Source organism: Micropterus salmoides, unplaced genomic scaffold (assembly GCF_014851395.1).
Source record: "Micropterus salmoides isolate LMB-PRFRI ecotype aquatic unplaced genomic scaffold, ASM1485139v1 Ms_hic_scaffold_2, whole genome shotgun sequence".
NCBI classification, from domain to species: domain Eukaryota; kingdom Metazoa; phylum Chordata; class Actinopteri; order Centrarchiformes; family Centrarchidae; genus Micropterus; species Micropterus salmoides.
The window spans coordinates 18,005,339-18,030,586 of NW_024041150.1; the positions used below are offsets into that span (position 1 = coordinate 18,005,339).

At 40.5% G+C, this 25,248-nt stretch overlaps 4 protein-coding genes and 1 long non-coding RNA gene across 8 annotated transcripts; 2 read left to right on the top strand and 3 right to left on the bottom strand.

Annotated features, from left to right (window-relative positions):
• Nucleotides 1–6: 6 nt before the first annotated feature.
• Nucleotides 7–8,787, bottom strand: epoa (erythropoietin a). Of its 2 annotated transcripts, none has more exons than XM_038730418.1 (5): nt 8,661–8,787; nt 3,507–3,637; nt 3,274–3,360; nt 2,845–3,009; nt 7–1,566 (listed from the first exon to the last, which is right to left on the bottom strand). In XM_038730418.1, the coding sequence occupies exons 1-5, from the start codon at nt 8,737–8,739 to the stop codon at nt 1,414–1,416; spliced, it is 615 nt and encodes a 204-aa protein (XP_038586346.1). In that variant the 5' UTR covers nt 8,740–8,787; the 3' UTR covers nt 7–1,413. The 2 variants fall into 2 exon arrangements, with proteins under 2 accessions (XP_038586346.1, XP_038586347.1); XM_038730419.1 differs by lacking the exon at nt 8,661–8,787 and adding an exon at nt 8,212–8,463.
• On the top strand, nt 8,643–15,603 carry LOC119911523. Its single transcript, XR_005445884.1, has 4 exons — nt 8,643–8,783; nt 11,872–11,994; nt 12,943–13,059; nt 15,542–15,603. It is a non-coding gene; the product is annotated as an uncharacterized LOC119911523 (long non-coding RNA).
• A 723-nt stretch (nt 15,604–16,326) lies between these two features.
• Nucleotides 16,327–20,789, bottom strand: LOC119911519 (zona pellucida sperm-binding protein 3-like). Of its 3 annotated transcripts, none has more exons than XM_038730414.1 (8): nt 20,199–20,789; nt 19,432–19,559; nt 19,160–19,263; nt 18,844–19,021; nt 18,428–18,494; nt 18,072–18,163; nt 17,782–17,897; nt 16,327–17,659 (listed from the first exon to the last, which is right to left on the bottom strand). In XM_038730414.1, exons 1-8 carry the CDS (start codon nt 20,505–20,507, stop codon nt 17,571–17,573), a joined length of 1,083 nt encoding a protein of 360 aa, XP_038586342.1. In that variant the 5' UTR covers nt 20,508–20,789; the 3' UTR covers nt 16,327–17,570. The 3 variants fall into 3 exon arrangements, with proteins under 3 accessions (XP_038586342.1, XP_038586341.1, XP_038586344.1); XM_038730413.1 differs by having other exon boundaries at nt 18,428–18,545; nt 20,199–20,784; XM_038730416.1 differs by having other exon boundaries at nt 18,428–18,545; nt 20,424–20,780.
• A 148-nt stretch (nt 20,790–20,937) lies between these two features.
• On the top strand, nt 20,938–22,161 carry ufsp1 (UFM1-specific peptidase 1 (non-functional)). The gene has a single exon (XM_038730417.1). The coding sequence runs from the start codon at nt 21,133–21,135 to the stop codon at nt 21,883–21,885; it is 753 nt and encodes a 250-aa protein (XP_038586345.1). The 5' UTR covers nt 20,938–21,132; the 3' UTR covers nt 21,886–22,161.
• Nucleotides 22,162–22,774: 613 nt separating this feature from the next.
• si:dkey-85k7.10 (endonuclease domain-containing 1 protein) lies at nt 22,775–24,894 on the bottom strand. The gene is made up of 2 exons (XM_038730424.1): nt 24,462–24,894; nt 22,775–23,514 (listed from the first exon to the last, which is right to left on the bottom strand). The coding sequence occupies exons 1-2, from the start codon at nt 24,783–24,785 to the stop codon at nt 22,933–22,935; spliced, it is 906 nt and encodes a 301-aa protein (XP_038586352.1). The 5' UTR covers nt 24,786–24,894; the 3' UTR covers nt 22,775–22,932.
• Between the last annotated feature and the right edge of the window lie 354 nt (nt 24,895–25,248).

Consider the following 25,248-nt stretch of genomic DNA (forward strand, 5'->3'; position numbering starts at 1 on the left):
AAAAGGTAATGAATGAAATGGACAGACTTCCCCTTGTTGTGTTTCAGTCTATCCTTTCTTTATCCGAGAATAATATTTTGTATTTAAATAGCAAATTATACAGTGACTGGACAAAAAAACAAAAAAATAACAGGAAAGAAAACATGTACAAACATCCTTAAAAACATCTTGCACTTGCACAACAAGATTGAAAAATACGGGAAAAAACAAGGAAGAACACTTAACTAGCCTGAAATAGTTGAGCATCCATTTTACAGAAAGCCTGAAGTTCCCAGGACTAACTGATTGCCTGTCTACTGCTGATGACGAACAATAGTGAGGGGAAGAGACAGTGTTAGCGTCAGACTCTGGAAAAGCTTTTGCAATTAAAGCCTCAAAGGATGTTAATTGTAAAAGCCAAACAGCATTTTCCCAGACAGTCTGGCTATCAGCGTGTGAAGACTGAGTGAGTGTTAGGCAGCAACAAAAATACAGATGGTAACAAAACAGCTTCACGTGTGACCCTCTGCCCTCCTCACCGAACTCTTGTTCACTGTAACTAAACCTCTGGATCAACTTTGTAGTCCTTAATTCTGTCATTTGAAAGGAACATGCGATGTGAAACTAACCCCTAGTCGGGTACATAAAGTCTTTATAAAAAAGGCAGACAGCAGCGTGCCATTGCAAATTTCTTCAGTGTTACATGAGAGCATGGCAAAGAGAGCCCAACCAAAATCTTAAAGTTCAACACTACAAAATACAAAGAGTGGAGCTTAAAAGTAGAAAATCTCATCTGTATAAATAGTAATCACACAACTTTTAAAAATATATTAAAATATTAATTTGAAAAAATCCTAGAGAAGAGACTAATGTTTCAGTGAGGCACAGCTGAAAATGTTAAAGGCTTGTGGGGTGAGGCCTCATTCATTTCTGCCTTTTTGCAGTGGTATTGGAACTGGATGCTCTGTCCCCCAATTTCCAGGTGCAGTCATATTTTCTGGGTGTTTTACTCCACAGTTCATTCTAAAGAGATGAGTGTCAGGGTCAAACTCACTGGAAACAGCAAACAACACATACACACTACGTACAGATTTAAACTTGCAGTCTTAACTCACACACGCAAAAGTACATCCACACACAAAGTGCAAGAGAGTGCCAGTAGAACAGCTATTGGAGCAGAGCTTCCCAAAGATCTCATTTTGGTCAGTTGTGTGCTTCACTATGTTTCACATCTACATTCCAAGGTGCAATCATCTCCTGTCCATCCAAAGCCTCGCTGGGACTGTCCTTTCCTTTCAGCTTCCTCCCCTTATGTGAGGACGGCTGTATCTTTCTCTCTCTCCACACCGCTTCCAGCAGCCAGCGTGCAGGTCAGCAGTGTCAAGTCCCTCCTCTTGCCTTCGGAAACACAAGCTTCGCCCTGGAGTCGGGAGATCAGCTGACATCTTGCTGACAAGCCTGTGCATCCAAAAGAAGGAGGCGCACTTTGCCTCGCAGGAAGTTGACATGGACTTGAAGCAAATCTGTCGCCGACGACACCCTCCATGTTCCCTCAAGCCCAGCTGCGTTTGCCGGTGGGGTATATTCCTGTAATAGAATAAGAAGAAGCATGTGGCCCTTGTCTTAATGTGGACAATTTCCCTTTTTATTTCCTCAAGAGTGCCCTCTAGAGCCTTTCATACAACATGCTACATTTTCCATTGTAGGAGTAGGAAAGGCCCCAGAAATTTGCATCTAATTGACAAGTTTCATGTCATTTCCTTTGGCCTGAAAAGTTAAAATAGAAATCCACACAACCCCACTATAGCAATCTTATCTTGGTAAGTAAAAAAAGTACTCTTATATTGATCATATCTTGTATTGACAAGATAAATACAGTATATAATCTTTTTAGGCTCAGTAAACATTTTCTTTCAGATTATTCAAAATGTGTCTTGGTTTTTGTGTAAGAACCCTTAAATTGATGAAACTTTTATTTCAGTAACCCTTGAGCCTGGACAAAGGTTGCTCCTTCAGCTCTAGTTTGTCCATCCACAAGGCCTCAGCTTGGACCCAAATGATTTTAAAGCTTGTGACACAGCCTTGTCATGAGAAGCTTAAGGTTACATGTTTAGAGAATGTCCCATGACATCCCCATTACAAGAGAAAATACCATCATTTTGTTACAAGAAACCCAACCTGAGCTCAAGTATGACTACTATATCTCAAAAAGAAGGCAACAAACACATGGGTTGTAATTAAACTGGTCTTTTACCTCCCAAATATAATACATTTAGACTGTGTTTACTAAATTCACTTAATGAAGTAAACACGTGTTTGTCATTTTCAAGTGTTTATGTCATGACTACATAAAATTGTAGGATAAGATCCACAGTCGGTGATCAGAACCCTGCACACCTTTGAAAAATATGGATCTGTTGGGTAATTAGAGGTATTCGTTAATTTTACTGCTTTTATTCTAAATAATTCTGAGTTCATCAAAATATCTTTCTGCTGCACCTCTTGAACAACAATCCAATCTTCTAATTCACTTAAAAGCTAGTAAGAGCCACCTAAATTTAAGCTGAGAGAGCTAAACCACTTGGAGAGGTGGTTGACAGCACTTGCAAAAAACAAGCAATGGGAAAGACATCCTGGTGTTCCTCAAGTGGGCTAGCCTGACTGGGAAGAGGATCGATATTTATACTAGGTAATAATCAGAAAAGGCATGTAAATGACAAACTTGTCTTTCAAACTAATTTAAAAAGGTTTAAACTATCCCCTCAAAGTACATTACATAGGCTGTTTTCATACTATAAAGGTGACAAAAGGCTCCTGGTGAACACAGCTGCTTGGATTTGTACCTCTGAGCCTGCTGTAACTCACCTGGATGTTGAGGCTACGCAGCACAGCATTGATGCTGAGCAGGTTTCTGATGGAGTTATCTATGTGGCTGTGCAGTGCTGTGTTGGTGACTGAGGTCCGTAGCACGCCGAGGGCCTGCTGTAAGAGCCATAAGCCAGACTGCACCTCCTGGGCTTGCTCCAACGCCTTGCCACAAACAAAAAAAAAAAGAAGGCAACAGTTTCATTATGGAAGCGATAAGGAAGCAGGTAATCAGCTCTCCCATTAGAAATGAACTAGAGTTACAGCTCCCCCAAAAAGCACACAAATGTCTAGGAATATCAAAAAAGTAGGATTCTAAAAGGATGTCTGTGGTTAAAAGGCAGCAAATTTGTTACTTGAATTACTCATTATAGCTAATGTAAATCTGTAGTCAGCTGTGTCAACCTTCAACTTTCAGTGGTTACTTACGTTTTTCTTCTCCCAGACATCAAATTCGACTCTGGTTTGGGGAACAGTGACAGACTCTGACAGGCTACATCCTTCTCTACATGATTTCTAAAAAACAAAAGAGTAAAAATGTTAGTGTTTGCCGTACTTTTCTCTAATGATACATAAACGTGAGTGATTCCAGGGCCACGGTATCTCTGCAGCAAGCTTCTCCTGCTCTTAGGTCTGAGCGCATGCATACATTTTCCTCTTACCATAGCGACTTCGGCGTCTCGTGCTTCCTTAATGAAATGGTTCAGGACTCTCAGGTCACAGATCGGCCTCAGCGGGGACGGTAGGCCTGGCCGGGTCCACTCCAACACTAGCAACAGCAAGGCAAGCAGTCCTGCCATCACACATACACAAATAAAGTCACTCAAAGGCTTCTCAACATCAAAACTGAATCAAAACAAGCTGATTTGCGCTGCCAAGGAGCAAGTAACCCATTTTAACTGTGTGTACTTATATGGACTAACTTTTTTCTGAGTCATGACAATAGACTGACGCAATCTGACCTGCAGAGGGAAGGCAGTTCTTGTACTTTCTGAACCATGACGCAAGGTTCTGGTGTCATAATTTAAACTTTTTTCTCTTCTGTGCATAGAACCCTAGTAACACCTGGGAGGATTTTTTTTACTTTACTCTCGGTGGAGCTCTAACCCTTCTTCAGAGATCCTCTGCCATGTTTCCCCTCATCAAACTATTTCCAAAAGTATAGTGTCAATAAAGTAGTGACATTCCCAATTGGTAGATTTTATTGGCTGATATCATAGAGGTTCATGTACATTTTCAAGCCAGGCTAAATGCAGAAATTCAAGTATTTTCAAACATGATGCACGTTCTAACACAACTGCGGTTTCTAAAGTTCTGGGACACAAGGACACAAAGTTTGAGGTTCACACAGTAAAGCCGATAGGACATTAACCAAGAAGCAGAACAGAGGCAAGTCTTTCTAAGGAAAGGTTTCACTGTGCATGCATTTTCACTTTCATCAATACAACCCATTCATACTCTTTTAAAAAGATCAGAAACTGAACATCTGAACCATGTGAGATTGGTAGAGACTGGTAAAGGCCATCTCAGTTACAGCTAATGGGAAAAACAACTTTCCGATTTGGTCGGTTTCACAAAAATAGACTATGGCTTAAACCAAACTGATAGTCAGGCTTCAGATAGACGCATAAATGTGTGTATTGCATAAAGCTCTCTTATTGTGGACTGCTTCAAACTAAGAAAACATGACTGACTGAGCAACAGCGTCAAACCGCACAGCTCCGTTCACTCCAGCAGAAAATGTTTGACTTCTGGAAAAACTCATCAATTAGGGTTAGTATTGACTGTAACAATAAAAAAACACTTCTGGTAGCATGAATCTCATTGCAGTTCAGTCCTTTAGCAGAGCTCAGATGCTGTGGCTAATGGGACAGGGCTCAATCAGTACTTCTGCTGAGTCATAAGTGTCAGGACAGTTTCCTTGGACCAATGAAAATGACTGACGACGTCCTCCCTGCATTATGTTTCCAAAGGGTTACTGAGGTCTGTAAAAACTCTTTCCTTCCTCATTGCTTGCCCCTTAGCGTTGTTAACAAACTTTCTAGGCTTACAGAAAGACAGCCTTTCTTTTTGTGAAACTCTCTAACTTGTATTAGACTTATCTAAAAGAATATTTTTGTGAATCTAGCCCCGGGGGATTAAACCAGTTACCCCTGTGACAGCCATGATTAAAGAACACATTCCTGCAGGGCAAAATACCACCAACTTATGAAGACGCTGGCTGTCTTTCATTACAGTTTAAAGAAAAGAGCAACAACAGCAATAATCCAACAAAAACTACCATGCATTTATTTTCACACAATAAATATTATTTATATATATAATTGACTGGGAACGAAACAAAGCAATCCACCTTGTTTTGTGCATTTGTTATCTCTATTCACATTTTAAATGTATGAAAACCTCAAGACCTTTAAAACAACTGTCTTTTGTAATACAACTACTCACCACCCTCATCTGGTGATGTCAGTAGAGGTCTTTCAACAATATATATCTATATGAAAAAACATTTGGTGACTCTAACACCTCTTCTGTCTTACTTAAGTCCCACCATTGTTGTCTTATAACCTCTTCAGATCCTATCAGACAGCAAAGTATGTATGAGAACAAACTTTGCTGCAGATTATTGATCAATTTTCTGTTCACCCACTGTGAGGTCAGAGGTCTGTGTCAATTATAAAACAATACCTCTAAAAGTGCAAGGGATACAGTCCTTCCGACACATTACAGTAGATATGATGATCACATAAAGTCAGCGTGATTCAGCATGATAAAGCGGTATCTCTTTCATTTTGTTTCATTCTTGAAGAAACCATGTGACATCCTTCATCGTGAACAGAAAGCTGCAAGTATCATGACAATGCAGAAACAATACAACAGAACAGGGTGGTGCTATATATGGGCCATTAGTCAGCACTTTTCAGAAACGTGGATGTTAGATTTTCTCAATGATCGTTCATGGAAAGCGCAGCAGAATCTGAACTCAATGAGAGTGGCTCTACTGTTGTGGGTCATGTGGGCATCCGGCCTCGTTCCTCTGTGCCACATGCTGAATGCTCTCTTTCAGAGCAGCCTGGATGTGTGACGCAGAAGGATGACAGAAAACACAGAAGATCTTCAAAAGCAGACAGGTCAGATAAAGTCCCCAGACACAAATTGAGCTGAACTGCAAACAAGGTTACACTAATATTACTTCTGTACCACTGAGGGATACTAAGAAAGAACATCAGCTGTCATAATACTATTACGGGTAGAACATTAGAAGTGGTCCTTTAAGAGGTCAACAGTATAATCAGCTAAACCTCAATGCCCCCTTTTCTGCAATGCCAACATCATGGAGGAGACTGTCAATAACAAATAGGTTCAGTCTGTGTCTATGAAACGGAACATCTGACTCATGCCACCCCCATGTTTCACAGAAACCCTCTATAAACTCTGTCCTCTATGTACATAGTAGTAGTGGTGCAGCATCCCGCAGTTTCACAAGCTCCCAATTACTCCATGCACATTAGTGACAGTATTGCAGACTCCTTGTTTCCCTGAGCAACCACTTACAATCAGACGCGCGATCCAGTTAATATAAACACATAAACCAAGATGATGGTGGCGCCAGGTGTGTAACATTCACTAGGACTGGCATTTTCTAAGAGTCATCTATAGGTTCATTGAAAATGAATTATTACTCCTAAGATGTAAGAATGTTTTACACAGAGAATACATCCTACTACTCTAGGCCTGTTGGCTGTACTTCTTGTAGTAAATCACAAACTTTAAATCTTTGTGCTTTTTCAGACCTTCTCTGATCCTTTAAGATCATCCAAGCCCTGCAGGTCTTTCTACACCATCGTTCAACAATGTGGTCCCTAATGAATTGTACACACTTAATTATAGTCTTTAACATATACCAATTCATATAGCTGTCTCCGGGGCAAAGTAATGTCTGGACAGACATTTCCATGCACTCTTTTCAAGACACGGTCCTGTTGTGTGTGACTCAGCTTGAGGATTACCACTGACCCTTTCACCTCTGCCACTGCCTACGTGAGAATGCCTCAATCTAAAGTGTATACACACTCACACACTCTCTCTACATTCACACCGCGGTGGTGGAATTTGCAGTCCAGGACTGTGGCCAAACTAAAAGTTAACAGCTTTGTCTGTCAACATCTGCTGCCAAAACCATGTTGCTATTTTAAATTTGAAGTAGTAGTCCACGAGTGGCAGTGCTTTGGATAATGCCGAGCTTCCCTCCAGGTATGTGACAGATGATTGGGAAAGGTGGCCAGATGCTCGCATGAGATGTTGCCTTTGACATGTGCTATTTTAACTAACCATGTCAAACAGGTGACCAGAGGGCTGATAAGGAGATGATATTTAAAGCAACATCACTTGATGGGACTGTTGCTTTTGAATGTTTTGCTATCTCCTGTCTATTTTTGGGTCTTCCCCATGACAACGTGCAGAGTTGTAAATAAGTGGCTATCAGATGACACAGGTGTGACATAATTTCCTGTTTGGCTTTTCCTGGAATCCTGCATAACTGTCAGCCTTTGAGAACCGCTCTTTTCTGCTGACATAAGGATGTTTGACAACTTTGACAAAAAAAAAAAAAATGCAGATTCAGCTTTCACATTCAGTACCCTTAATTTTCTGCTGTATCATGCCAGAGAACAAATGACTGAAGGTGTAATTTCCCAGTGGACAAGACAAGACCAAACTGGTCATCAATATTCAGCAACCGTTTTATCTGCAGTGGCCGACAGTAACAGGAAATAGAAACTACATTTCTAGCATGAGCGTAAAACTCCAACAGATTTCGTGCCTTGCTGGACTCAACATGATGCATTATATCAACTTCATCAGCACCTTTAAAACGATTGTTCTTTTGACACTGAAAAGTCTGCAGACTCCCCATTTTTAGGTTTGTCCATCCATCACCTGAGAGTAATTTGGTTTCACTTAGATGTGAACTATTTTATTTCTTAAAGGACTGATTAATTATAGAGGACTATAGTTTTGCAGCACAGCTTAATATACAACAGCCTTCTAGGAAGTGGCTATGTCCATGAACTGTGGTGAATAAATACAATTCTGAAGTTCGTCCAAATAATTCTTAAGAGGATGAGAAGAATCAGAGGACAACTTATAGAAAAACAGGCATAACCCACACCTCCAGACACATCTTAAATAATCCAATGAATTAGAATTCACCCATAAACATATAGCCTAAGTATGTCAATACTCAATAGCTGCAAGATACATCCATACATCATCAAAGTGATACACGTGTTCTGAAATACTGAGCATGTAGCCTGGTGCAGCACACATAGGGACGCACGAGACTGCATAATATTAGAAGACTCTTACCTCTACCCGTTTTCTGCAACATTCGCAAACAGGTGCCGCATGTTTTAAAAACATTGTGAAAGAATTAAATATATGCACAAGCTTAACGGCTCAAGTCAAAGGCACTAGCCAAATCCAATAAGCCCAACACACAGCCAAGTGCGCTGGTCCCAGCGCTGGTCCAACCGGCATGCAGGTCCGTGTTAAAAAGATCTGTGCTGCTGTCGAGAGCAGTCACCTACCAGACTTCGCATCACCGATGTGCTTTGGCAAAACCTTTTATTTACCTCCCTAAGGATATAGCGATAACGTGATGGCCCGCACGTACGAGGACGCGCCTTTTTACGCACCAGAGTGAGCGATTAAACATCAACCCAAGCATGCCCTGCGAAGCCCCCCTTTGCGTAAAGCGTGAAAATACACTAACTACTAAAGCCAGAAAAAATCATGAAGGCATGTCCATAACTCACTGGGAAACTCCATAGCGGTATCCGCATAGCCCCTCACAGGGTCCTCGCGGTTTGGCCCATAGGTCCGTCTATTGCACATTAATTGGAAACGAAGCTCTTTTGTGGATCTCCTGCACTTATCCGGTAGGTGTTTCTAAAAACTGATCCTGTTTGATTTTTTATTGATGACTTTGAAAATAAAGTTGCATTGTTTCTATGATGACAATCTAAACTACCTCCTCCCTTAAGGCAACCCTGTTTTCTTTCATTGTTACCCAAAATAATAGGCTATCCCTGTTTATAAAACATTTGGCCTAAAAAGTAAATAATGTCCCAAAAAAAAAAAAAGCCGTGCGGAGACTTCCCATCCATTGTTCCGATGATTTCCAAAAACGGTCATTACAATAGTATTTTTTTTTTTAAACGATTGGCCGTATAAATATTGATAGTAAATATCAAATGAGTAATTTTATCCTGATTGTTAAAATAATAAGGATTTTAATATATGACAGGCATCTGTCACGTGCCAGGGCGCATTCAGCGACCACTGTGGCCAAATGACGCCAATTCCGAAGTTTGACAGAAATCGACTTTATTTTCAACTATCAGAAATTTGACTGAGATTAAACATACAGCTCAGTAAGCTGGTATATGCACTGTGCCCATCCTGCAACTTCACCTCACCAGTACAGTCAGTATGACGTACAGGTATAACTTTAAACACCCCCCTTTCCCCAAATAACTCACATCCTCAAACGTATACAGCTTGTGATTACCCAAAACTTCCACCTGGATGTCTTTAGCCAGGCGTGCATGCGTTTCAAGGTCGTTTGAACATTTTTTCCCCTTTCTGGTCTGGATAGATTAGTTATCAGCACGTGGTGTTATAAAGTAGATAGGACTGTGTTTTGTGATTAAAGGAAAAACATGTTAAACTACAGATATGTTGATAAGAATGATAAGGGAATGGGGATTCAGGGATTGTCAAAGGGAGACAGACAGGAGAGCACGGAGAAAGAGGAGATAACAGTCAGACAGAGAACAATGAGGAGGGATTCTTCAGACCAAATAATCCCTTCAAGCATCATCCCACCACATCGGACTAAGTTGTTAGCAGTGTTGAATTCTGATAGCTGATGCATAGATAAGACAATGTAAATCACAGAGAATGGCAAAAAGTAATCATGAGCATGAGAAAGTGGAGAGGGATGGTGGGAGAACCCTTTTATGTTGTGATTATTTTACTGGGGTTTCATTTCAATTTCAGTTATTCCCACATTTAGTCAGTATCAGTTAATGAGATTAGACTTCACTGTTCTGGTGCATTTTTAGAAAAACGAGTCAAACTTGTTATAAACAAGCTATATATGGTCAGCTGTGTTGACTTTAACCACAGACAGGAGTTACATCAAAGGAAAAACCTTAAGGGATTGGAGAAAGAAAATAAATGCTGATGATTTTATACAGACATGAGGGGCTCCCTGAACCTATAGAGCGACATGTTAGTGTTCTCCTCCACCATCATCAAAACCTCCAACGAGGAAATATCTTTTGAAGAATGGTGCTCATCCCTCCAGTCAATTTAAGTGACGTGGACAATTTATGACAAGGAGCCCTGAAACTGTTCTAGAGGCTTGTGGTGGCAACTTTGTTGGTTTTTACTTTTATTTGTCACCTGTTTCGCAGTGTTGAACACAAGCTGTGCAAATTTAAAATGTAAAAAGTTTAGATAAAGCTTCTCTCATCAAATGTGTAAAGAGTCAACATTGTGTCAGAACAAATACTCCACTATATATATAACTTTATTAAAATTTTATTAAACATTATTTCACACCAAAGCTCAACTGAGAACACTTTGACAATTGTTGAACGCCACAAGTACTGATTAAATATCCGTTTTGTGAGTTAAAGTTTTTTCAGAAGTTCTTTCCTTATTCAACCATTGGAAGTAAGTTTGGTACTTACAGTGTTACAGTACCAGTTGTGCAACTAATGAAATTTACTTATAACACAACCTTTGTACGGTACAAAAGAAAGCAGACACAGAGCAAATGTGCTTGCCTTAAGTACTTAACAACAGAACCCAGCTCTGTGGACTGATGATGATGCTGAATGCAGTGAAAGATCTCAGAATGGGCTGTTCATTGTGCAATTTGGAAATGAAAGGGATGACAAAAATATGGTTATGGTTAAACTACAGTTTTCACTGGAAAGAGTGTGTTTTCAGATTTTTATTCAGATTTTTGTATAATGGATTTTTTAAAAAAACTTTCCGCACATCAATTGGGTAAATATGGGGATGTTATTAGCACTTCCATCTCATGACCTCCTGTGGGATGTCCTGATCATTATCAGTCATGCTTGGTATACAGTACATTGGCTGATGAGCTGAATTTTCCCTCTGACCAATGTTAATAAGGAAATTAACCCCGGATGACGTGAGATGTCCTCTCACAAAATCTAGTGGATGGCTGGCCTGATGGCCAGTAAACACCCGCTCAAAGAAAACCTCAACCGTATTGATGTGACTGGGAAATCACTAACTTCTCTCACAATAAAAAATCAATAACTGTACTGATTCTTGAACACATTCTACTGTTTTATCTAGAAGATATAATTGCCTTTTATAGAGAAATATGTCAAGGGGACAGCAGTGGAACTTGAAACTTTTAATTCTGACAATGCTGTTTCTGACGCTGTTTGCACAAATTTTTGTCAATAACAAGGTTATGTTGTAAGAAAACAATGCATTTTACAATTAACTACAATGCTCTCTACCCCCTCTTGTGAAATCCTACAAAAATAAATTTCAGTGAACTTGATATGATAAAATGAGACTGACCCAGCCACGCGGAGTAGCAATGTCTTATCTGCGCCATCATCAAAACACAGTATCTGCTACAGGAAGATGCGGGCTATTTCAAGTAATCTGTCCATGCACAGTGTAAGCGTTGGGAGTTCATCCATGGTGCCATTCTTAGAATAGTTTTCTCTAAATATGTCTCCTTTGTAATACAATGAAGCAAACAGGCCAAGATGGCATTACTGACTCATTGCACAATGTTGTATTTTATTACACTTATGGAGTTAAACATCATTCCATAAAAAGTTAACATTATGAACATATTGTAAATTCTTAATATCCAATTAGGACTGTGTTAAAATATCTCATACAGCCAATCTATTCTCTGCACATGTTTATGTCCCTTGTCCTCACCCTGACCCATGACAGCCCCTTTGGAGCCAGAGTAAAGGAGACACCTTGAAATTTCCTGGAAGTTCTCTCTGTGGGTCAAAGAGGCGGGGGTGTCCTCCAGGGGCTACAGGAGGCTTTTCCATCAGAGTGGACATAAAAGTATGTTTGCATACACATTATCAGGAGCCATCATGCAATGTCAAGTGACACACACAGCTTTACTCACACAAATACTCAGAAACTCAGATAAAAGTTACCAAACGTACACGTTTGCATGTTTACTATTTCATGAACCTATGTAACATGCATGCACGGCACACATGTCTACACACAAATAGAATTTTTAATTAACATATAAAATATTTTAATTGCAAAAACAAATTAACAAGATTAATTGATCCAATGCATTACCTTCTAACCAAGAGATTTTTAAAATCTCTAACAATATTTCTGGATTTTTACATTGTTCTAAAATTATGATGTCAAAATATGCAACAGAGGACTGAAATGTATTTAATATGAAATTATTACACTGTTTTTCTGGTATTTAAACATTGTACCCATAAGTGAGGATCATTTTCCAGACATTATTTTATAAGATTACATATTTATATCTATACTCCGTCTGTTATGAGTAAACTTTAATGCTACATGGTCGCCGCGGTGCTTAACTAAAGACAATGTTGACAGATTGTTGCACTGTTTGCTCAAAGGGCTGTTTGCTTATGTCTGAGCCAACATGAGAGAGAGAGAGGAGAGGGAGACAAGGTACGTGCTGCGAGCCATGCTTCGTGAGCAGGGCAGGGGATTGGGGTGGGAGGTGAGGGATGTGAGGGGGCAGGGGAGTGCAGTCACAGTGACTCCTTAGTTGGAATGGGACACAGTTATTGAATTTAGGATGATTTAAGAGGGGTTATGTGAAGTTGGGGATATACCCAAATGCACCTTGCCTGTGCCTCACCTACACTAGTTAATAGACAAAGATGGCCAGGGGTGATGCAAACAACCTAATTAGCTTTATTGTATTACATAGACAGCAGTGAAAGTGCACAGCGGTTACGTTGGAGTGTGTGTGTGTGTGTGTGTGTGTTTCGCTTTGTCATTCAGGTTTTTGGCTTGCAGCCAGCTAGGTCTACTCCACTGGCGCGACACAAGACAGGAAGCTGACATAAAAGAATGGGGGGACTGGCTGTGAGGGACGCAGGAGACCAAGGCAGGAGCCAGGTCAGTAGACACTGACGAAGTCGGAAGTTATTGTCTCAGCTTACAGGCACCCACAGTGACAAGAATCTTATCACTCTTGAAATTATTGTGATCCCATAGTGATGAACACAAGTGTGGAGAGCATTCCTGCTGAGGAACCACATCACTTGAGTTTCTCCCTTGAGATGGCAATGTCATTCATTTTGCAAACATTTAGTCATAAAACAAATAATTGGACAAATAAAATATTTGAACTGATGAAGGGATGAAATCACTAACATCAGTGGGTTTCATCCTCACAGGACCATTAATGTCTTAACAAAATGTGATGGCAGTCCATTAAATAGTTGTGGCAATATTTCAGCCTGGACCAAACCAACAGGCATCATCAGCCATAGAGCCACAACATTAGCACAGCTATAAACTATTCAGCCAGTAGTCATTCGGTGTCCAGTGATCCCCAGTTCTGAACCAGTACTGGTTTCTGCTCAGCCGAATATTTCATTAAATTAATCGAGTAGCTTGTTTAAATTGCTACCTATAAGAATGGTAGAAACCAATCAACAGTACGCAACATTAAAAACTGCTGCTTGACAACTTCTCTCATCCCGTTGCTTAAACTCGACTTCCTATGCATTTCTAGTTACTTTACAAAGCATTGCTCTTGAAAAGGACTTAACCCTAATGGTCTTAAATACTGTAACATTTAACCCTCTAACACCAACATCTGATGATACAGCCAGAGAATTGCTCTGCTGGCAGCAGGAGAATAGGGAAGGATGCCCTTTGCCCCTACTGCCCTGTGAGCAATTCTCTGGCTGTATCAGCTGGAGTTTTTTCTTGTATCTAGTTGTCTCCCTGTTGCCAAGCTGCCCAGTGTGGTATTTTTTGTGGCCTAGCTGCCCCTTGCTCACAGCTGTTATCCAATGGGCCTCTCATCACTTGTCATTTTCACTTCTCGCTCATCCCCCGTCTGTCAGACGACCGTGTTGCTATTTCCCTGACCTGCTAGCTCTGGCAGTACTGCTCGAGACTGCAGGTTTAATGTTCCACCACCATTTGTATTCTGTACTATGTGGGTATAAATATATCTTATTAAGAATGTCTCCTTACATTTGCACATGCTAATTTTGACTCTCAGTTTGGCTGGTTGGGTAATTTACACATTCATGCTCAGCAGGAAAAAAACAGACAGCATACTGGCAACATTAGCCTGACAGACAATGGGACTGTCTAACATTAAGTGATAATCTGATTGCTTTCAACATTTAAAGTAAAAACAGTAAAGGATTATTCTAGGATCAACATCTCCCTTGTGCCTTGCTCACCTATCTCCATTTGCAACAAAAGAAAACGATACACAGTGTATATTCCAAAGCAACCCAACTATTTGGACTCAACACAGGTCTTGTTTTGCATTCAAATAAAATGGCATGTGCCATCTTATCCAACCCACTAAGTTTTTTTTGTTTTTTTTTACCGCATTGCTCCACACAACTTCCCTACCCTAATTCAGAGTGTACTTTGGCGGCACAATTCATTCTAATAAAACTGGCGGTCCTGGTTTCATTTTGTGGGCATGTTGTCAAATTCAGTGGGGTTTTAAAATAAAGACCACACACTAATAAAAACCTTGATGCTTCCTGTTACAACAATGATGTAGCTACATGACTCACCTCCCTTTGAGTATTTAGAGTTCTTGTGTTCCTTGTAGGAATGTGCATTGTAACCTAAAACATTCATTAATAAAAAATTTTAAAAAGTCAGGACTTAGAGACACTGTGGACCGTGGGCTGGTGCAGCCAATCATATGCCTCTGAGGTGAGTAAAAACAAACATAAACATTATCGGCTTGGCTATGCCAAGACCAACACTTGCATCACACACTACAGTGCAACACATTAGTCAGAAAACTTGATATAACAATGCAGAAAAGCACTAACCACATTACTAATACAACTGATACAAGAGCTGAAGGAGGACATAAACTTGCCCAATGCCTTAAATATGATTAAGAAACTATTGATAAATAACAAGCTTTAATCTTGAGAAGCTGCAGTCTCTTCAGCAAGTGTTCCTCTTCTTTCACTACGCACGCGCACTGACAATCCAGGGTTAAGGTTACAATTTTGGATTTATTTACACGCTTTAAAAACATTTATTGAAAGATTTATTCTTTTTACATGTTTATTTACATGGCAATCACATGGCAGCAATTCAATGCATTTAGAGGTGTAGACATGGTCAAGACAACTTGCTGAAGTCCAAACCGAGCATCAGAGTGGGGAAGAAAAGGGATTTAAGTGACTTTGAACATGGCATGGTTGTTGGTGCCAGATAGGCTGGTCTGAGTATTTCAGAAACTGCTGATCTAGAGAAAATATCCAGTGAGCGGCAGTTGTGTGGACCAAAATGCCTTGTTGATGTCAGAGGAGAATGGGTAGACTGGTTGGAGATGACAGAAAGACAACATTAACTCAAATAACCACTCGTTTTAACCTAGGTATGCAGAATACCATCTCTGAACGCACAACACATCGAAACTTGAAGCAGATGGGCTACAGCAGCAGAAGACCACACCGGGTGCCACGCCTGTCAGCTAAGAACAGGAAACTGAGGCTACAATTCCCACAGGCTCACCAAAGCCAGACAATTGAAGATTGGAAAGACGTTGCCTGGTCTGAGGAGTCTCGATTTCAGCTGGGACATTCAGATGGTAGGGTCAGAATTTGGAGTAAACAACATGAAAGCATGGATCCATCCAGCCTTGTATCAACAGTTCAGGCTGCTGCTGATGGTGTAATGGTGTGGGGGAGATTTTCTTGGCACACTTTGGGCCCCTTAGTACCAACTGAGCATGGTTTAAACGCAACAGCCCGCCTGAGTATTACTGCTGACCATGTCCATCCCTTTATGACCACAGTGTACCCATCTTCTGATGGCTACTAACACACCATGTCACAAAGCTGAAATCATCTCAAACTGGTTTCTCGAACATGACAATTTTCAAAGTACTGTACAAAGTTCACTGTCGATCATGTTGATATGAACCATAGCCTCTGACGAATGTTTCCAACACCTTGTTGAAAGTATGCCATGAAGAATTAAGCCAGTCCTGACAGCAACTCCAACCTGACTCCATCCCAGTACTAGCAAGGTGTACCTAATAAAGTCCTCACAGATTATAGAGATGCATATTATTTGATACATACATTGGTAGCTCTAGATCTACATATATATATAGAATCACAAAATTGCTTTACATAAGAATAACATACAAAACTTAGCTGATCTTAGGAGCATTTTTATGATCTTTTTTTAGGATGAGAGTTCTAGAAAATATCCTCTTTGAATTGTTTATTAATACAATGGCTTATATTCAGGGAGATCCAGATCAAGAAGTATTGTAGTCCTGAAATCTACCAGGTTTTCCATTTGGTCAGTCCCATTTCCTCTCACGGGACTGGACAAGTATTTCTACTGCAGACAGGGGATGTAAAGCACATACAGAACATGGCTGCGTAACTGTCCCATTCTTACTCTGTTTATTCCACTGTGCTTATTGCCTCAGAGATATTTTAGGTTCCATTGTAGTTCTTTGACCTCTTTGTGGAAATTCCTGATGGGTTTGTTTTCATGGTAAATCAATTTCCATGGCTGAATGAAAAAACTACCCATTCTTCAGTCATGATGAAACTACCTGGTCTGTCTCAGACGAGACACACATTTATAAACAGGATTTCTGTCCTCATTTCCAAGAACTTTAAAAGTGTTGAGATTGCTAAAGACAAATAGGTTAAAGCTCCTAAAGTACGTGTATAATAGTAACTTTAACATATCATTCACAAACGAATGTTTATAGTATAACAAATAAAACAAACAACTGTGAAATCTGGGCTGTGTTATGTTTGTTTCTCCTGGGGTTAGGTACAACTTCCTCAAAGTATACGACTGACTAACCTGTTTTGGTTTAGGAGCATTGTCAGTCAAAACAGGAACAGCACTGGCTCAATGTGCTACCATACAGCAGGGAAGTGTTAAACTACATACAGAAACAATTCAGACAGTTTGCTGTATGATCCTGTAGTTTACAAAAACAAAATTATTAAAGCATCACTTAAGTGGCATGGTCTGAGATGATGAACAGATCTTTTTCCAGAGAGAAAAACTCTTGACGTTACATACGTTTATTCAGTCATACTGCTTGGTGCACATTATGGCAGTTTTATCTCTTCCGCCAACATTTTCTGTCTGCAGTTGGCAGTGGTGTATAGGGGAGCTTTTGTGATGGCTATAGTAAAATACTGCTGCAAAAGGCCTCTGGGGTCCAAAGTAATCAAGTGGTAAACCACACATGTCGGGGCTTTAAATGCTATAGCTTGCTATCCATGGCCTCCAACTATACGTTTTTAGAAAACACATTTCTTTACTTTTATGAGTCATGAGAAAAATAATGTCATAGATGCTTTAATGTCAAACATTGGTTTTGGTCTTGACAATCCCTATACCCACCTAAGTTAGAAAAAGGCTCTTTAGTGACTGACTGATAGACGGCCTTTCCAATAGGAGCTTGGAAGCGTGTGAAGTGGCCCAACTGTTGTGTCCATCTCGTACTTCTTTTCTGTCAAAACAAACACATAAAACTGGCTTAGCAAGCTTGCATACATCAAATACACAAGTTGTTAGGTCAGGCTATTATATGCATTTGTGTAGGTTGCATTTTTTTTGGAAAGGGCTAGCAACCTGTATCTGGTTGGGTTGTGTGACCAGTGTGGCCACTGTTCTCCTCTTCAGCCTGTCTAAAGCAGCCAAAGTCACAGCATTCACACACAGCACTGTCTCCCTCTGTGGCACGCCAGCTGAATGACAGAGAAACATCCTGATAATACACCTCAGTTGTGATGACCCAGCTAATAAAATACACTTACACATAAAATACACAAAATGAAAATTATATACACACACGCACACAAGACCAAATCATGATGAACTGATTTAACAACTGAAGATCACTAACACTTTGGCGGCCTAACCTGAATGTGGGGGGATGGAAATAGCAGGCTTTATCAAGGTGGCGGTGTGAGTTTTGTTTCAGAGTGGCCCTGAGGTGGCAGCTGATGAACATCTAGAAGAAAAGAAGCCTAATCAATAAAGTACATTTGATCCAGGATTCAATGCAACAATATCATAAATATCTTTAGGCCTTGATCAATTAAAAACGCACACATTGAATGTTTGACAAAAAACACATTGCAGATGCAATAGGAAGAGTGATAAAATGAGCACAACTACACAAATAACACCCTTTGTGCTAAAATGATGACTCCAATTACAATAATTATCATTTAGAAAGGAACGAACTGGCTACAGTCCAGTGAGGTTTTGTTACCTGTCCCAAAGACTCCGAGTTGAAGTGGAAAGCTCGGACACTGAAGCACTGTCTGTTATCTTGCTCCCTAGGGAGGAATTTAGATAGAGACCCCGGCAATACACTGTCCATTAGACACCTGTAATGGAGGAGCAACACATGCTGAAATGATTCCATGAATGGCAATAGATTTAGACATGCTGCGTTCATCCTAGCTTCTTTTCCAACCTAGCTAAACGCATTAAGACAGATGATCAAACTCAGTTATGAGGATCCAATAACTAGATTTAATCTTACCTTTGAGTTCTTGGGTTTAGCAGTGTGCCATATAGTAGCCTTTTGATGTGATGTGAGTTTTATGTATGGAACTATCCATAAATGAGTATTATATAATTGAGTTCTTTTGTCATTTATTTTAGTCAGAGGGAAAGATTCACCCATGCTTAGTGATAAACTTGTAGCTTGGCAAGGAGAGCGGGTCAGGCGTCAACGTAGCCACACAGGAGTCGACATATAGAGTAAGAGGAGGGTGCAGAGGGGCTTCCACACTGGCCTCTAAAAACACTGCTTCCCCCTGCTGATACACTGAGGAACTACGTAGAGAGGTACAGTCACCTGCAGAAGAACAAACAAAACTTATTTTCAGTCCCACTTCCACATGGAATCCAGATAGAAGCAATATGTCCACATATTACTGTCGTCAGAGAAATCTTCCACTGATACGGTCTAGAGTCAATGAGATAATGGTTTCACCTGCCATGGTACGAAGGGAGAAGTGCAGAAGGCCAAAGACACTGATTGTAGATGTCATTGGTTGCCAGGTTGGGGTTAATGGTTCTCCACTCACTGTCTGCTTTCTGTGCTCGCACATAGATAAGGTGCATGTTATACAAAGTGTTGATGACAGCTAACGGCAAAGAATGACTTGACTGCTCCTATAATGTGCTGCATAAGAAACTTGAACCAAGGAAAATGTGTACTCTGTAGGTGTGAGGATTTATCTAATAATATGGCATCTGTCTTACCTCTTATAACGGCACTCAACAGGTATTTCAATAGTTGCCCCTCTAACTATCACACTGCCTGTGGAGGTGAGAACCACAGCAGGAAACAGTACCAGCTGGTTGGCGTACACAAGCCACTCACCATGAACCTGGATAAGAGCAAGTATAAAGAACAAAGGAAACCATAATAGAAAAAAATACCACCACCTGCTTAGATTCACTGCAACCATATTATGTGTTTGTTGTTATGATTGCAAAAGAAAGTAATGCGTGTCTTATTTGATAATGATTTAAGACCAAATCAATGCATTTTGTAAAATATACCCGCTTCCTTTTGCAGGATTTCAGTTTTCTACACACCTGATTAACGTGTGAATTACACTGCATCCAATTAGATGGTTAAAAAACTAAACTTCTTAGTCCAAAGACATGAGGAGTTGATGTTGTCAAACACAAACTATGAATAAGTGATAATACTGGACAGCTAAAGGTAGTTCAAGAGGTAGCTACTGGCGCTCAAATACAATTACAGTGAAGTCAAGCAGCTCCAGTAATTTTACCTGTAGGAAAAACACATGATTGCATATTATCAGAACGCATTGAACAAGACTACAATAATGATAATCTGATAAGTTTCCCTCTACTCATTTGTATCTTTTAGCCCAATTTGTGCTTAAATATGAACCTTTTCAGGTGTTTGTGTTGCTCTTTATACATAAAAGAAACGTTATTATCTGAATTGTCCAACTCGTCCTCGCTCCCCTCTAGTGTTACCCCCCTTCTCTTACACTGGACTCAGTCCCACATTCTTGCAGCCCTGCAGAGATGACCATTTCAGAATCAGACATTGGTCCCTTTGGTCCGCAGGGCCGCTGCTGTGTTCCAAGTCTAAGATACTCAGGTCTGAACGGGATACGTCTCTCCTCGAAAAACTGTCGCTTCACGGTTATTCTCACTTCGACTTCTCTGCAGTCTATTTCTAGTCCGACGCTTTCCCGAGTCCCTACACGCACCGTTTCAGCCGAGAGAAGACCGCACACAGATAGCAAAACCACCAATAAAGAGGCGAATTTTGTATGTTTTATCAGGGTCGCCATTTTGTGGGAGAAGAAAAAAAACAAGCGAGCGAATTATTTATTAGCCTAAAATCAATTAAAGCCAGGTGTGTTGAGATGTGTTGTGGTCGCGTGCTCTAAAGCCTGCTCAAACATCTGTAACACCCAGAAATATAAGCTAGGCTACCTCTAGAAACAAATGAGGTTTCACGATATCATGAAAATTATAAGTTAGGCTACTACAAAATCGACAACTGTCAATCAACCGGCATCTACCGGGGCGCATTTTCTGCTCCTTATTACTGCAGCTTTATTCAGCTTTTTTATTTGTTTCTACAATTAAACAGCTAACACTAATTCACACCTTTTACCAAGATAGAAGAAATTCCACTGATAAAAGGCTAAAACCGACGATGTTAGGCTATATTTTCATGCAAAGACCTGGCAGAAATGCTCCTGACGGCATCATCGTTGGTGGGAACGATGCTAAGGCGGAACTCAAGTGTTGCAAGTGCACCGAAGGGACAGTTATTGCAGTTACAACAGACGACTGTATGAAGCGATGTAGACGAACCGGGTGAATAAACCATTTTATGAACAGCTGGGAACATTTTGAATGCATTAGATTAAATGTGAAGTGTGTGCTCGACAGAGACGAACTGGAAACATGGATAAAAAGGTTTTAGCAGCGGAGTCTGAGCAGATTGACTGGGGAGGAAGTGGAGCTGAAGAGGGGGACAATATGAAGAAGACCACAACCTTACCTAAGAATGTCCACACTGGTCTTGCTCATCCATTTACACATCCTGAGAAATGTTCTCTGATAAAAGGAGACTACCTCTACTTCCATTATGGCTGTGATGGACAAGATGACAGAGGCTGGGGATGTGGTTACCGCACCATTCAGACAATGGCTTCCTGGCTTTGCCATAGCTGTTTTCCACTTAACGACAAGCACAGGCCTCCCCCAAGCCTCCCAGAAATCCAGCAAGCCTTGGTCACCATGGGGGACAAACCAGGCTCGTTCTCATGCTCCAGGGAGTGGATAGGGACATTTGAAGCCTCCCTGGTCCTTGACTATTTCTATGATGTCCCCTGTAAATTGGTACATGTTAGAGGTGGAGGGGCAGAGCTGGAGCGTGTTGCAGTGGAAGAGCTCCATCGGCACTTTGAGACGCATGGATCTCCAGTCATGATGGGAGGGGATAGGGACAACTCCTCTAAGGGGATAGTAGGGGTGTGCACTGGGGACAGGGGGAGCTACTTGTTAGTCCTTGACCCTCACTACTATGGATGTCAGCTGGAGAAGATGGAGCTGCAGAGGAGAGGGTGGGTGGCGTGGAAAAGAGTATCATCATTGGATCAGTCTTCATTTTATAATCTGTGTATGCCTCAGACTGCCAAAAAAGGAACAAACTAAGTGACAGCCACTCAGTTTCAAACTTTTAAATGAATTATTATTTGTGGGGATGAACTAACTAAATAAAATGTGGGATTTCTTCATCTAGATGCAATGCAAAGTGTTTACTGAGATGGACTTTGTTCTGGACTGTGAGTATTGAAATTTTAAAAGCAGCTGTAGTGCCATCCTTTGGATGGAATCAAAATTACAACGTATTTTAGGAACAAACTACTAAAACAACTTGATGATCAATTTCTTCATTATTGCTACATTAAAATCCTGTTGAAGATCAAATCTGCGTGGACATACATTAAGTGATTCCCTCAATGATTTCTTTCCTTGCTTCAAAAGTAAATGCTTGAGTTTGTCATCTTTTTTTATATCATCAAATTATTTCCATTGTGTGAAAATGCACATTAAGCTCAGTAATCAAACATTATGGATACGGATATAAATAGCATAGAATTGTTTTGGTTGTAGCACTATACACTACCAATATTGTGAATATTATATATGTTTAATAATTTAACACTCAATTTTTTATTATTATTATTATTAAGAAAGATTGAGAGAACATTAGTTATTTTATTTAGGCTATTATGGTCTTTGGTTGAAACAAAGACATGTTTCAACCCAAAATGCTAAAGATTCTGTGGTTCCAGCTTCTCAAACATGAAGATCATTCAGAAAATAATGAATGTTCATTACTTGTTGTTTCCATTGGTTAGGGTTAGTCAATCAGAGGCAGAGTAGGGGGCAGGAGTTGACGCGAGAGCGTGTCCTTCAAATGACAGTTGTCTTTGTAGACTTCACATTTGGTTTCCAGGATATTTCTTGACACTTTACAGACCAAACAATTCATACAGAAAATAATCTGCAGTGTCACTGATAATGAAAAGAGACAGACTCCAATTAATTCCCATTTTATTGTTTGCTAATTTTGAATATAATTTGACAACACATTTTTGTTTAATGTAAAGTTTGAGCTGCAAGAGCCTTTGTCTCAAGTAGATTTTCCAACACACTTGAAACTTGACTTATAACAGAGATCCCCTTCAATTTATCTCAGTTATCTGGCACACAGTCATTATAGAAAATCTGAAAGTTTTTGTCCACATCCATCCTCCCCTTGAGAAATTTCTCCAGGTTCTTCAGAGGAACTTCCACCATGTGGTTGTTAACACGATCGTTCAGCCCATAAGATCCAAACACAGGGAACTTGTAGCGCACAAAGTATGGTGCGTTTTGGTCGAACTCGGTGCAGCAGTAGGCCGACCACATGTACTCCGGTACAGCCACCCGGTCTAGGTTGTTGCGACGGATCGTGTGACCTGATGTGGTGACCCCGGTTACCACAAAGGCTTTGCCACGACAGTAGTTGTTGAGACGTTTGCGGAGGAGATCCTGGTGTTCCGACCAGGGGCCAAGGTTGAACTCCCTGATCTGGGGTACCACATTTGTCAAGCTGTAGGTGGAGGCTTTGTCCAGAGGGTCAGCCTGATGCTCGTCAGGATTTAGCTGGCCACGTTCATACTGAACCACATCAGCGTAGTCCTCCAGGACTGCCTGGGTGTCCTCAAAGTTCATATGCATACTTGAAGATTGGGGAAAGGGCTCCATGTTACTGCTGCTCTTTTCTGAGGCCAGCTGTAGAGGGAGAGAGAGAGAAGAAGACAATCTAGTTGACAGTTTGATTGCTTTTGAAATGTTAAAGCAGAAAATCATTGATTAAGCAAGAGCGCACCCGATACAACAGATCAACTGTGTGAAGCCATTCAGTTGATTGAATGAGTCAGGTGTGCTCCTGCTTGGTGTGAACGCAAACCTGCAGCCATGTCGGCCCTTTGAAGATCAGTATGACCACTCTGCACTAGAGACTAAATGGTCATGGCAACAGTATCTCCTTGAAATACCATTCATGGCCAATAAAGTAGCTTATCTCAAGCTTACTTTGTTGTCTGTAGCAACAGTAATACACTTGTCCCAGATCGTAAGGTGTGGATTTCTGAAATACTGTATTTGTGAGCATTTGTTTTCTGAGCCTAAAAACATAATGCAAGTCTTCATAAATGGAAGGGTTAAGGCGAGTACTTGTGTGAGTATCTAGTACAGATAATGAACTTTTTATGTGTATGGGTGTCAAAGTTAATTGTGTCAATATCCGTTTTCTAATAAACAATAAATACAGGAATGTTCTGTAAACAGTTCTCCTACTATTGTGATCAAAACATTGCTCTGAAGCTCAATTCTGAGCCTGTTCTGCAAATAGTTTTCTAGCAGATTCTGATCCACCCCTATCAATTTTAGGCTTAAATTAACTTCTGGTTAGTCCCGCCCACATCCAATGTAAGCCCTGTCAATTCCGAGTACAGATACAGATCATTTAGTTTGTTGAACAGATACAGGTAATGGTGTAATTGCTCATGCCTAATAAATGTTTAAAAATAGATGTACATGTGGTATGTGAGACGTGTGTTTCCACACGCACAGAAAAAGCACACCTACCTATAATGGATTTGAATTGAAATTCAGCTGAAACAAGACTTGTATTACATTAAAATTAACGTTAAAATTAAGTTTGAAACAACACTCACCTGGGGCTCAAACATCCAAGGGAAGTCCACCTTCTTCTCCCCATCCGACTTCTTGAACGTATAGGCAGAATAGATGGGGATGTGTTTGTGGGGGTCGTACAGGGTGACATAGCGGGGTTTGTCCTCATACCTCTGGCAGATCTTCTTAAAGGAGTTGCTCAGGTAGCCTCGGGGTGGAGTGCCCATGTACAGAGAGTCCTTACAGCGCTCGGCATGGTTGAAGTCCCCGACCACTCCTGCCTGGGCCCCCTGTAGCAACACACATGTCAGCATGGACATGACAGCTGCCAGGGTTAGGGCACAGTTTTCTGATGTAGGTATCATCTTTCCTTCAATCTTACAATTTCTATGTCCTTTCAGACCTCTCTGCGTCTGCTCGTGTGTCTCCCTATAACCTGAAACACACCACGGCAAATCCACAATTGTCTAACAAGTACAGCCTCTGTCCCGGCTCTATCACACTCAGCATTTACCTTATTGCCTCATCTACACTTCAAGCAAACTAGTCTCCCATTGTAAAGCCTTTTACATATATTCAAAGTGCCACACAATTCGTAGCAGTAATTCAAAAACCGTGAATGTTATCAAGCATCCAGAGCATTTTATCACTGTGAACTGCAGAGCAAAAAATTATGCTGACTTGATACTCTATTATGAAACGTGAAGGATCAAGATGTGCACAAATAGCTTTAGTAATGATGTTTTGCGTTCAGTTTTCTTTTTCTTTTTTGTGTTGAGACAGAGGGTTACAAAGTAAGGGTGAGAATGAAAGAAAGTAAAAACAAAA